Consider the following 12,703-nt stretch of genomic DNA (forward strand, 5'->3'; position numbering starts at 1 on the left):
CTAATTCATTACGTACTAAAAGATATGGTAGTATACATTGTTTGCCTTCAAGAGAGGCACACATTGATTACATGTAGTTTTTTGACCAATTTTTTTTGTTGTTGTTTGTGATTATTTAATTAATTATGTGTGTTAGTTCGAATGGGTAATTATAGGTATTTATAAGTTCAAATGAGGTATGGACCGTGAAACAAAGTGTTTCTATACCCGAAACTAACATCTAAAGTCAAAATTATGAATGTTCGAAGTTTCTCTTATTTACAACTACACTAGTCTCTGGTAAAATGGTCATAATACTCTACTTCAAACATTAAATGATACAAAATCGGTGACATTTAAAGGAATTATACTACTTAATTAGTCATCATAACTATAGTTTGCTATAATTACCACTCACAACTAACATTAACCATTAATTATGTGGGTTGACTTCGAGTTTCTATAATTAGCCATGTTTGTATAATTCACGACTATCAATTTTTCGTTTGATTTGTATTTGTATACGATGGTTTGTATTTGTATATGACGATGATTTCTTTGATTTTTCAGTTTTATCACCATATACATTCAATCTTTTTTTGTATAGCTTGTTAAAGTTTGTATAAACGTGTAGTTTTTGGATTTTGTATAATATAATTTATATAATGTAATTTGTATAATATAATTTGTATAACTGTTTAATGTTCATATGTTTATGTTTGCATCAATTTGTTATTTCGAGTTTTATCATATTTGTATAATTTCAGACTTTATAATACTCAATTATGCAACCGAATTATACAAACGTACCCGATAATTAAACTACGAAATGTGAATTATACAAATTATTGCCCTCTCTTGCTCACCTCTCTCCTCCCTCTCCCAATCTCGCTCCCCAGATATACAAATACATATGTATACCAGTTACATAAATACAATTATCTAACCGATATACGTGTACAATTCACCTCTCTCCCACTCTCTACCCTCTCTCCTCCCTCTCCCAATCTCACTCATCACTCTCCTCCCTATAACATGTACCTACAAATCGTAGTTAGCAAACTACAACTATAGAGCGTAATTAAGCTATTTTTGAGTGGCTATATGCGAAATTTCGTCATAACTCTTTTGGTGAGAGGTAACAAAGATTTCGTGAGATTAGTTGAGATGTGAATATAGTCAATTAATAACTGTTGCTGGTTCCAGTGGAAGTGACAATTATTATGTGAAATAGTTAAGGTGTGCAAAAATTGACCCGAACAACACACTATTAATTAAAAAAAAAAAACAATTGGATCAAAGTCTTCGAGGGTATTCTGGTCATTTACTAATTTATAAGTACATTAATCTCAAGCTAATTAGTGAAAAGAAGATCAATTTGAAGCTAAAGGGTTTTTAGGGTTTATTACAGAGTGCTTCCAATTGGGGGAAGAAGAAGAGGAAAGCTAAGAAGGGAAAATTTCAGTTGAAGGTAGCCATGAAAGGAGGAGGAAGGAAGAATTTGAAAAGGGCTATTGAGGAAGACAATTTTACCCTTGAACAAGGTCAAAGCATTATGCAAGTTGTCGACCTTCGAGGTTCCAATCTTATTCAAGTATGAAAAAATATTCATTGTAATTTCTTCTTTCTTTGACTATCTATTGTATAATTCATTTTTTTGATCTGGGTATGAGTTTTCCGGTCTCAAGATTCAATTTTTCCTATTGTAAATTCATGTTCTTTCCTTAATGTCTGTGTTGCAGTGCTTTGTTTTGATTTGGGTTTGAGATTTTTGGTCTAGAATTTCAATAGATTTTACTGTAAGTTCAAGTCAATTCTCTGGTATCTGTTTAAGAATTCATTTTTTTAATCTGGGTTTGAGCTTTCTGGGCTTGCTTTACATACTTGATTTTGGATATTCTGGGCTTGCTTTACATACTTGATTTTGGATATGCATACTCGAGCTGAGGTGAGGTAGTGGTAAAGTCTGCTTAAGCTCTCTACGAGGAAGACCCCACTTGTGGGATTCATGGGGTATATTGTTGTTACTCGAGCTGAGGGTCTATTGGAAATAGTCTGTCCACCTTTACAAGGTAGGGGTGTGGCTTTGGACACACCACCCTCCCTAGACCGTACTTGTGGGATTGCACTGGGTATTTGTTTTGTTGTTGTTGAGCTTTTTGGTCTCGAGATTCAATTTTTCCGCAGAAAAATTCATGTTCTTTCTTTAATATGTGTGTTACAGTGCATTGTTTTGATTTGGGTTTGAAATTTCTGGTCTAGAATTTCAATATATCCTACTGTAAGTTTGTGTTCATTCTTTGGTATCTGTTTAAGAACTCACTTTTTTAATCTGGGTATGAGCTTTCCGGTTTTAATATTCAATATTTCCTATTGTAAAGTCATGTTCTTTCTTTAGTATCTGCTTTACAATACATTATTTTGATTTGGGTTTGAGCCATTTTGTCTGAAATTTCAGTTTTTTCTATTGTGAGTTTGCGTTCATTCTTTCGTATCTGTTTAAGATTTCATTTTTTATCTATGAGCTTCTTGTTCTCAAAATTCCATTTTTTCTTGTTGTGAAGGTAATGGATGCTAAAGGTGAAAATTCATTAGCAATATTTCCAGCTAAATTCCAGAAGAGCATGTGGATAAAACGAGGTTTGATCATATAATCCTCTAGAATTTGGGAATTTATTCATCTAGTTGTTGATTTAGTGATGCTCATTTTGTCATTGATTATGTGAGAATGATGTAAAGTGGTTTTCTTTCAGTTCACTATTTTTTCTTTTATAGGCAACTTTGTTGTGGTTGATGAGAGCGGGCGAGAGGAAGCTGTTGAATCAGGTAGAAAAGTGGGATGTGTTGTTACGAAGGTACTCTATTTTGAACAAGTTCGTTTGCTTCAGAAGTCTGCAGAATGGTGAGAACCTAATATTCAAAGAAATGTTTCTATCACCCTTCATTTTTGGTTTAATATTTATCTTTAGATCAGAGTGAAATGGTCTTACTAACACAGTCTCCTCTAAAAATGACTTCAAAGAGCTGCTCTGAGAGTCCTGTGTTTACTCCCACCTTCTGATCACATATTGAAATTTTAAGATTGATCTTTGATTTGTGCTCAGGATCTATCGGAAACAACCTCTCTACCCTACAAAGGTAGGGGTAAGATCTGCATACACCAACCTCCCCAAACTTCACTTGTGTGTGGGATTACACTATTTATGATGTTGTTGATCATTGATGTTCTGACAGGGAAAAAACTTAGATTTTGCTGATTTGAAGCAATGTCATGTTTCTTCCTTGGATTTTGTATTTCCACTGAAATATGGGCTGTAGGAATCAGTAAATTTTGAATGTGTATGTTCACATCCATCATTTTGGGAGATTTTAAACTTCTTTTTCACCAATTTATTCAGTTCGTTATGTTATAGTAGTTGTCATTTGGATTACAACATGAAAGGCTCTCGCAGCACCTAGTCCTAGATGTATATTATTGCCCCATAAAAGTTTTTGGCACATTGCTATTTCCCCCTCCGCACAGGAAAAGAGTTGAGATACGCGTACAACCATACTTGACAGTCCCTAGTTTTGATATATACAAGAGTCTGTCTTTGGAGACAATATACGAGTCATATTACTGCTTACTGTTCTCCCCTCCGCAACACCCCAAACAGAAAAAAAAGGAAAAGCATGAAGTAAGGGAACTTACCCTTTTCAAATAGCTTAATTCTCCGTAAACCTTCTTATGCAGGCCAGAGATTTTCAAATCCATAGCAATAGAGAGCTCAAAGCAAGATCTAGTGTCACAAATCAAAGAGGATGAAGACTCAAGTGAGGATGATGGACTTCCTCCATTAGAAGCTAATACAAACAGAGTAAATCCTTTTCAGATGGAGACGGAATCTGATTCAGATACTGATTCTTGATCATGGCATTATAACTGATACCTTCTTTTTGTGGATAAATCAACTAAGAGTAAAAACATTGTTGTGTCCGAATGCTAATTAAATTTTGATATCTGTAAGAAGATTAGTGACTTTGATATAGTTGATATGCCAAGGAATTTGTAAATTCCTTCTTACTTTTGCAGTGTTTGTTTCATAATATACTATGTATGATCTTTTGTTAAATTCATCTTGAAAATAACGTAGTCTTCTTCTCATACGTATCTCCTATTAAGGTTGCGTGTTTTTTCAGTTTGAAATTAACTCGTGATATAATGTGCATTAGCACATAGGAAAGACCCATCAATAGTCAAGTATTGTATCCACTTGCTCATGATGGAGAAAGGTGACAACATTTGTGGTTATTGTTGAATGATTCCTCAATAGAGTCTTGCAAATGCAAGATGTGCAATTCTGCATGCATTGGCTTGAGTTTGATATGTCGTCTTATAGAATAAAAACTTCATCCTTGGAACACTAATGCGTCCATACATGAAATCAACAATATATTCAATGTAATCTTACAAATAAGGCGTATGTACATGAAATCATACACAAGTATGGTCCATTTCAAAGCTTGTACTGCAATTACAATATACTCCATAGTACACATAAGAACAGAGGTTTTACTGTACACATTGATAACATTCGAAAAAATGACAGTTTTAAAAATGGTTCAGCACTATCCAATAAGCAGTATGCATCACCTTCCATCTTTAGCTTCTCCACTCTTTCTTCTGTCAAACTTTGGCTTGCCTATCTTGGGTAGATAAAACAATCTTAGCATTTTGCCTTCACATCCGTTACGATGTTCTCCTTCAGATATTTGAATTGATAAATTCATAATAATAACACAGAATGAGGGAGGACAAGGAAGCTCCCCAAATGAAACTGGCATACAACATTCCAGCGACAATTGCAGTTGTGAGGTCTCGTCGAAGTTACATGAAGAAATTTCAGTTCTGTTGGCATTACTTGATCATGAAAAATAGAGATTATATTTTAAGGTTTCCTCTTAGTGATGGAACTAATAAAAGCTTTCTACCAGCACATTTTACCATCTGCTCATCCTCTGAGTGGGTAGAAGCAGACCTAGTATACATCATTGTAGTGGATACCAGTACATCATCTCCAAATCCGCATGCTCCGAAAAACGGCCTAGGGAAGTATAGGGTAAAACAGTTACAAGCATAGAAGTTTCTCCTTCTAAATAACAGCAGGGAAGTTTTCTTGATCACACATGAACATATAGGACAATTTATCAGATAAAAAGCTCCAACATGGAAGAATGTCTATTAGGAATTTTAATCAATTCACTCTTGAGCTATATAGTTTTAGTTTAAAGTTTCAAGGATCAGTTTTGCAAGGATGTCTGCATTGTATGCCAAAATTGTTAGCTTATACATATTCATGCAACAAAGACATAAAGCATGCCAAAAAGAAACTAATGATTAGATCAACACAAATATCTCTTAGTCCATTATAGTGGTTGCTTGGATGAGACAAATGCGAAGCATCTTATTCAGCATAATAAATTTAAGGGAAGAAACAAATAAAAGTAGCGAACAAGTAATGAACTCACTTCTGTTGATCAGAACAGAGGGCTGCTATGTCATATATGTCTCTGTTCACAAGAACCCTGCCAGAAAATTGAGCTTCATGAACTTGAGCAAGAAGGTCAACAGGAGAACTCGTGAAAGCATTATACATCTACAGAGTCTAGCTTGTAACTAGCAAAAGAAGCTTCAATAACTATGGTTAGAATGAAGATAGAAATAGATTAGTTTTTCCTTTTTCGAATGGGGAGTGAGAGAGGGGGGTTAATGTTCCAATATGAAATTTCAAACCATTATATGTGAAGAGCTTATAGGTTGTATCAGCCTCTGACTATATGTGCCTATAGGGCCTGTAGGCTATAAGAATATAATGAAAACAAAACAGCATCGCAACCTTAGTATCCTTTGAACTATCTTCCTGCCAATGCCTCTTCTTCGTAGTGAAGGGATGACCTGCAAATTACTGAAGCACAATCACATGAATACTCCATAGATTATAAATATCCCAAGATATCAGAACTAAAGTTACATGCTGGCACTGTATTCCAGATTTTCCTCACTGCGTTATGCATTCCCTCAACACCCCAGCTGGCCAGAAGATCCTTTACTGAAAAGGGCAGTAACCTATTTTTTCTTCTTCTTTTAAAGTTCATTGGCAACTTTAGCGTGTATAATACTGCACAGAAGTTCGACAGATGATCTTGAGCCTAAACTTGGCCTTGAATTTAAAAGTAATGCAGATGTCATTAACTTTTAAAATGAATACGCACGAAGGATTTGGTTTTAGTATTGGTAAAAAGAAGCTGCATCGTGCATGTATGTCACACACCCTCCAAACTTTACCTTTTCCCTTTTTCAACCTTACCATTAGTAGAGATTTAAACATAATACAGCACAAACCAAAAATAACTCACAGTACATCAGCAATCTAATTGCATTGATAAAGAGCAAACTTTAATGGAGGCCCAGCCACACGTCCTTCAAACGTTCCTAAAAATGCTCTAATTTTCAGTACTAGATATATATCAACATCCAAATTAATTGGAATCCTCTATTCAATCCTCATCACCAGTCAGCTAATACTGATAGTTGTCCTCCTATGAACAAGTTCAATCAAACTATAGCAACCCTCCTCCCTTTAAACCCCGGAGGATTTGGTTTTCAATAATATTCAAGTGTTGCTTAATATAACAACGGAAAAAGGCCTAATATACCCCTCAACTTTGTAAACTTTGTGATTTAGAGCTAATATATCCTTCGTTACAAGAGTGACTCACATATACCTCTATCGTTACCTAAATGGCCCAGATATATCAGCTACAATCATATTCCACATAAAGATATTCTTTTTACCAACTACAAGCAAATAATTCAACCAATTCACATTCACATAAAAAGATTTAAAAAAACACAATTGTATATCAACTTTTAATTTTACCATAACATCATAAATTGCAGCAGTCAACCCGGAATCAGAAACAGCACGTCCAAATCCAACCAATTCTCCATTTCCCGGCGTCACAGGCACCACTTTCCCGATCCAATCTCCACCAATACCCGTTAAACCCGACCCAGATACATTCTCCGGAGCCAAATCGGGTCTCGTAAACACTGAAGCAACAACGTAGCTATGAAGTAAAGCTTTTCGGAGCTTGTCGATATCTACCGGCTCAACTCTACCTTCTGAGTTCAGCTTCGGAAAACGGTGGCAAGAATGGTTGCATACAGAATAGAGGTCTCTAAGGTGAATTGGATTTATGTCGTTAGGGTTTGTTGAGATGAATAGTGGCGGCGGCGTTGGCCTGATTTGAGAGACTGTTGGCTGAGTGAAGCGGCGGAATTTGGAGGGAAGATAACCGCCGTGCACGGCGGCGGCAACTGCCATGTTTTTTTGGGTTTTTTGGTCTTCCTTTTTTACCCTTTATCTATTTTGGCTTTTGGATAATTTCAACTAACTCCCTTGAAACTTCGATAACTATACTTTACTCCCTTGTAGTTTTTAACATTATCCAAAATTTCCTCAATCTTTTTTTTAAGCACATCAACACCATAAATATTTCAATTTTGAGAGTGTACGTGTAGATACTTTAATTTGATTTTAACATACAACCAAATGCTTCAACTTATTTTCATTGTGTCTCATAGACACTCGATGCTTACATGACACATAAATTTTTAAAAGTATTAACAATTTCAATCAATTGATAATTATATTAGTAAAAATTATTGACCGAGCTCCAATATAAGTGTATTTATGATGCACAATCAAATAAACCTCTTTGAACTAAGCCTCACACATGAGTTTTAGAACATTTTGCAAATGCCCCGTCTAGAGATGAGCTTCTAATGAATCATGAAAACCACTTTTAGAACATTGATTTGACATAATTAATAAGTCATAATCTTAGCTAAAGTATCACAATTTGTGAGTTATTATAATGTTTATGTGCCTTAGTCATTATTACTAAAGTTTGATTTTTCTATTTTCTATCGAGGAGTGTTGTAACTTGTCTAAATGTAAGGTGCTTTTTATACTTCAATTCATGTGATATTATTTGATTATATTTAAATTTTAACGATTCCTTTCTCTCTAAAATTCCAAGCGGAGCCTAGAGAATTTTAAAATTTAAGTTATAATTATATCATTTTTCTGAGGGGGCTGGGGTAGAGTGGGAGCTAACACATGAAAACGATAAGGCCGTTCTCTTTCCTTAAACCCTTCCTTCATAACTACTACACTGAGAAGTGAGAATACCGACTCCCAAACAAATACAAGCTATTTACCGATCTTATTGGTGAGTTTCTCTATAACTTTCGTTTTTCTAAATTTTCATTTTGTAATCCTTAAATATAGTAAGTACTATTTGTGATTTAGGGTGAGTTTGCTTAAACGAGTGCTGTAATTTTGCTTTATTCTTCATTTTCTTGCAGCTTTACTTGTTTTAATGGCATTCCATATGACCAACATTTTAGGTTTATCTAGAACTAATTCTCGTTATTTGTGCACCCACGGATTAATGAAGTGGGTTAAGAACTATGAGGTGGCAGGTTCAAATTTCAGCGGAGACGAACATATCATGTGATTTTGTCCTATATGTCCTAAAATTGGTGGATAGAGGTGGAATGAGGTGGTAGGTATCCCTAGGTACACAGAGTTATCTAATATCTATTGTTGGTGGGAGGTCTCCCATGTAGACATAGTTATTTGATATCTATTGTTAGTGGGAGACGGTAGGTATCCCAAGTAGATAGAGTTATCTGATATCTGTTGCTAGTGTGTTGCTAGTGGGAGACTAGGTATCTCCTAGGTAGATAGAATTATTTGACATCTCTTGTTGGTGGGAGACAATAGGTATCTCCTAGGTAGATAGAATTATCTCATATCTGTTGTTGGTGGGAGACGGTTGGTATCTCCTTGGTTGACAGAGTTAGCTGGTTGGTGTTGCTGGTGGGAGGTTGCTGGTGGGAGGTGACAAGTAATCAAGTGTAATTAGTCAAGGTGCCCGCAAGCTGGCTTGGACACTACGGCTATAAAGAATAATAAAATCTTGTTATTTTTGTTTATTTAGTATGATGATGGAGTTGGCGCAAGCTGGCTCGGATACCATGATTATTGATAAAAATAAATAAAATTCTTGTTACTTGTTGTTTATTTTTATTTTATTTAGTATGATGATGGAGCTGATTTCTTAGATGGTCACTAAACTAATCATTATATTCTCATAAAGTCACTTTCTATGATATGATGATATAAAATGAACCCTATGACGATGATATAAAATGAATTTAAATGAAAAAAGTGAGATTCATATAGCCGACTTAACTTTTTTGGGGCTAAAGTGTAGTTATTCTTGTTGTATGCTTGACTGGTCCAAATAGGTTATACTAACTAATTGGGACGAAGGTTTAGATTAGTTAGTGATTTGCATGTCAACAAGGTTAAATGTGAGTTTTAGAGAACAATAATTTGTGGTAATAAGCAAATTATTTAGTATTGGAATGATATCAGTATGTGTTTGTTTAAATAGAGAGACAGAAAGTAGAGGATCATATTAGAACCCCAACAAATTTGGGATTGAGCATAGTAGATTAGTTTTTGGTTTTTGATTGGAGTTAGTTCCCTAACTTTAGATGTTCCCTTTATATGTGCCGGTGGGAGGTAACATGTATTTCGTGGAATTTATTGAGGTGCGTGCAAGCTGGCCCAAACGTCACGGTTATATAAATTTTTTAGATATTTCTTTGTTCAATCGACTAGGCAAATTATGTATGTCTAAATAGAGTGGCCTAAAAGTAGAGGATCCATATGAGGACCCCGATAGTTTGGAATTGTGGCGAAGTTGATTGGAGTTATTCCCCTAATTTAGATATTCCTTTGCTCAATCTACATGTCTACTTACTGTACCTTCTCTAATTTCATCAGATTTTAGTTCTAACCTAGAATTGTTTTGCATGCTAGCTATCAATGGCATCTCAGGTGATAAGAGAATGGGTTGGATTTCAGCAGTTTCCTTCAGCCACTCAATCGAAGTTAATTGAATTGATACGGAAATTGAAGCAGGAGGTTAGAGTCTCTCTCGTTACCTGATATGCTAATTTCTATCTGTCTTTTCTGGAGTGAACAGTTATGTTTTTTAATGTCTAGTCTAGATGAGACTTATGCACAATTATTTGGCTGATGTGTGGCTTATCCTTCTGCAATTGAAATTTAATGTTTTCCGATTACTTTATATTGAATTGTTGTAGAGTGTAAGTACATTGACAATCCTAGTAATGGGGAAAGGTGGTGTCGGAAAATCTTCAACTGTTAACTCAATTTTAGGGGAAAGAGCAGTTGCTGTCAGTGCGTTTCAGGTACATACTGCTACAGAATTTAGTTGAAAGTGAAACCTTAGATGCTTTCTTGAGGTTTAGGGCATTGAAATAAGGTTTCTTGTTTTTTAGTCAGAAACTCCAAGACCAGTGATGGTGTCACGTTCATGGGCAGAATTTACATTGAACATTATCGACACCCCCGGGCTGGTTGAAGGAGGATATGTCAATGACCAGGCTCTTGATCTCATAAAGAGGTAAGGATTTACATTCATAACTTCTCTTGCTCCAGTTGTCTGGTAGGGATGCCTAGTCCTTTGTCTGACTCTCAACACACCTGTCTCACTAATGAATTCTTTCGGTAAATGGATCCAACCAGGTTCCTCCTGAACAAGACAATTGATGTTTTGCTCTATGTGGATCGTCTTGATACATATAGAGTGGACAATTTGGATAAGCAGATTGTGAAGGCCATAACAGATAGTTTTGGCAAGAAAATATGGCATAGAGGACTTGTGGTCCTCACACATGCTCAGGTCTCCCCTCCTGATGGATTGAGTTATGACGAGTTCACTTCAAGAAGATCAGAGGCGCTTTCGAAAATTGTCCGCCTGGGAGCTCGAATTAGGAAACAAGAGGTTAAGGTGTGTCAGGATCACTACTTTCTTCCTTTCTTGAAGCAGATTTTCAGGGTTCTTACAATCTTGTTCCACTTTCCTGGGTCAAATTTTCTTTGGCACAACACAATTTGCATTTGGTATCTAACTTTCATTTTTGTGCTAAATTGAATTCCGTTTATAAAAGAACAGCTGGAGTTTATCTAGTCAGGTTAAAGGAATGGTACATAGATACTGGAGCCTCTCTTGAGTTCCCTTCACTCAAAGATGCCTGTTCCTAACACTCATACTAGGATAATCTCACTCCATTTCACTCCACTTACTTCCTTTCGGAGCCATTTGAGCTGACGTAACTCAATTGAACACGAATAAGATCGAGAGAGTTGTCTATTTAAAATGTTCACTTATCAGTTAATGGTGCCAGTTAAGCAGCTATGCAGATTATCCAGATCTTATCCCATCTTTTTGTTCGTGTTTCTTTCAATTTTGCTACATGATATCTTCTGAACTCATCATGTCTCCACCTTTGCACACCCCGTGTGTGTGTGCGCGTGTCCGTGAGCGGTGGTGGATCATATGTATTGTTTTAGATAACTTGAACTTCAGTTTTAGAAGCCACCAACGAACCGTGATAGTGATGAAAAGCTGTCGTTCGCCTTCTTTTTTTCCATCTGTATGAGTGAGCAAGAGGATGTAGTAGAGCAGTCAGCTGGCAAACATGCCATCGTGCTTAGCACCCTACTTGGAACAGTGATTATATATTTCTTTTTGTTTTGTTTTAATGGTGCTTTTTATAGAAGTATCCTTCATAGCTGTTCCTTTTTACTTATCTTACTGTCATTGGTTTTTAGGCTTCTTCAGTTCCTATTGTTTGCGTTGAGAACAGTGGGAGATGTAACAAGAATGAACTCGACGAAAAGGTTAGATATGTGTGGCATTGGCTTCTTTAGTTTTTCTAATAAATTATGTTTGTTAACATGGTATGCATCCGAGGGTCTATCGGAGACAACCTCTCTACCCCACAAAGGTAGGGGTAAGGTCTGCATATACTCTACCCTCCTCAGACCCACTTGCGTGATTACACTGGGTACATTGTTTTGTTGTAACATGGTATGCATGGTTCAACAGATTCTACCGAATGGAACTGCTTGGATACCCAATTTACTCCAAACTATTACTGAAGTTGTCGTAAGTGAAAGCAAGGGTATCTTGGTTGATAAAAAATTGATCGAAGGACCAAATCCTAACAACAAGGGCAAACTGCTGATTCCTCTTATCGCAGCATTCCAGGTGAGCTTTCTGCCTAAAGTTGTCTCCGTTGCACTAGTAAACACGCAATTCTTGTATTGACCACAGCTAACATTCCCCCCTCCCCCGACTTTTTTCTCTGGCAGTATTTCTTTGTTGTGAAAAGGATCCAGAAGTGGATCAAGAACGATATTGCAAGAGAGACCAGACCTTCATGGGCATAAGCAAACCCATCGGGATGAGCCTCGTTACCAACTAACTCAATTTCCCTTCTGGTTCTCCGTAGTACTTCGAGTTTTCCTTGTCATAAGTTCTTCATTTTTGGTAATATTGTAGCAGTTATGCGTTTTTTGTTAATATTGTAGCAGTTGTAGTCAGCGATATTAGTTGTATGCACCAAATGAATTCCTGTTTCTTTTGTTGAGACTGGTTTTATCCTTTCCAAACATTTTTGTTTAAGTTATTGCAGTGTCCAGTTTTATCTAGTTTCTCGGTTTGGTATCTTGCACCTTGCGTCCATAATATCTACATTTACGGTCAAAGAATTTGTAAATATAAATAGTAG

At 36.0% G+C, this 12,703-nt stretch overlaps 3 protein-coding genes across 4 annotated transcripts; 2 read left to right on the plus strand and 1 right to left on the minus strand.

The window, feature by feature from the left end:
- The first annotated feature begins 1,350 nt into the window (after positions 1-1,350).
- Positions 1,351-4,129, plus strand: LOC125869376 (uncharacterized). Of its 2 annotated transcripts, none has more exons than XM_049549957.1 (4): positions 1,351-1,573; positions 2,544-2,619; positions 2,755-2,881; positions 3,713-4,129. In XM_049549957.1, exons 1-4 carry the CDS (start codon positions 1,457-1,459, stop codon positions 3,885-3,887), a joined length of 495 nt encoding a protein of 164 aa, XP_049405914.1. In that variant the 5' UTR covers positions 1,351-1,456; the 3' UTR covers positions 3,888-4,129. The 2 variants fall into 2 exon arrangements, with proteins under 2 accessions (XP_049405914.1, XP_049405915.1); XM_049549958.1 differs by lacking the exon at positions 1,351-1,573 and adding an exon at positions 2,093-2,111 and having other exon boundaries at positions 3,713-4,105.
- A 656-nt stretch (positions 4,130-4,785) lies between these two features.
- Positions 4,786-7,372, minus strand: LOC125869374 (uncharacterized). The gene is made up of 4 exons (XM_049549955.1): positions 6,900-7,372; positions 5,856-5,914; positions 5,488-5,544; positions 4,786-5,063 (listed from the first exon to the last, which is right to left on the minus strand). Exons 1-4 carry the CDS (start codon positions 7,344-7,346, stop codon positions 4,901-4,903), a joined length of 726 nt encoding a protein of 241 aa, XP_049405912.1. The 5' UTR covers positions 7,347-7,372; the 3' UTR covers positions 4,786-4,900.
- A 752-nt stretch (positions 7,373-8,124) lies between these two features.
- On the plus strand, positions 8,125-12,639 carry LOC125869373 (translocase of chloroplast 34-like). The gene is made up of 8 exons (XM_049549954.1): positions 8,125-8,256; positions 9,921-10,025; positions 10,208-10,315; positions 10,406-10,530; positions 10,653-10,917; positions 11,742-11,810; positions 12,019-12,180; positions 12,285-12,639. The coding sequence occupies exons 2-8, from the start codon at positions 9,927-9,929 to the stop codon at positions 12,360-12,362; spliced, it is 906 nt and encodes a 301-aa protein (XP_049405911.1). The 5' UTR covers positions 8,125-8,256; positions 9,921-9,926; the 3' UTR covers positions 12,363-12,639.
- Positions 12,640-12,703: the final 64 nt, after the last annotated feature.

This window comes from Solanum stenotomum, chromosome 6 (assembly GCF_019186545.1).
Source record: "Solanum stenotomum isolate F172 chromosome 6, ASM1918654v1, whole genome shotgun sequence".
NCBI classification, from domain to species: Eukaryota; Viridiplantae; Streptophyta; class Magnoliopsida; order Solanales; family Solanaceae; genus Solanum; species Solanum stenotomum.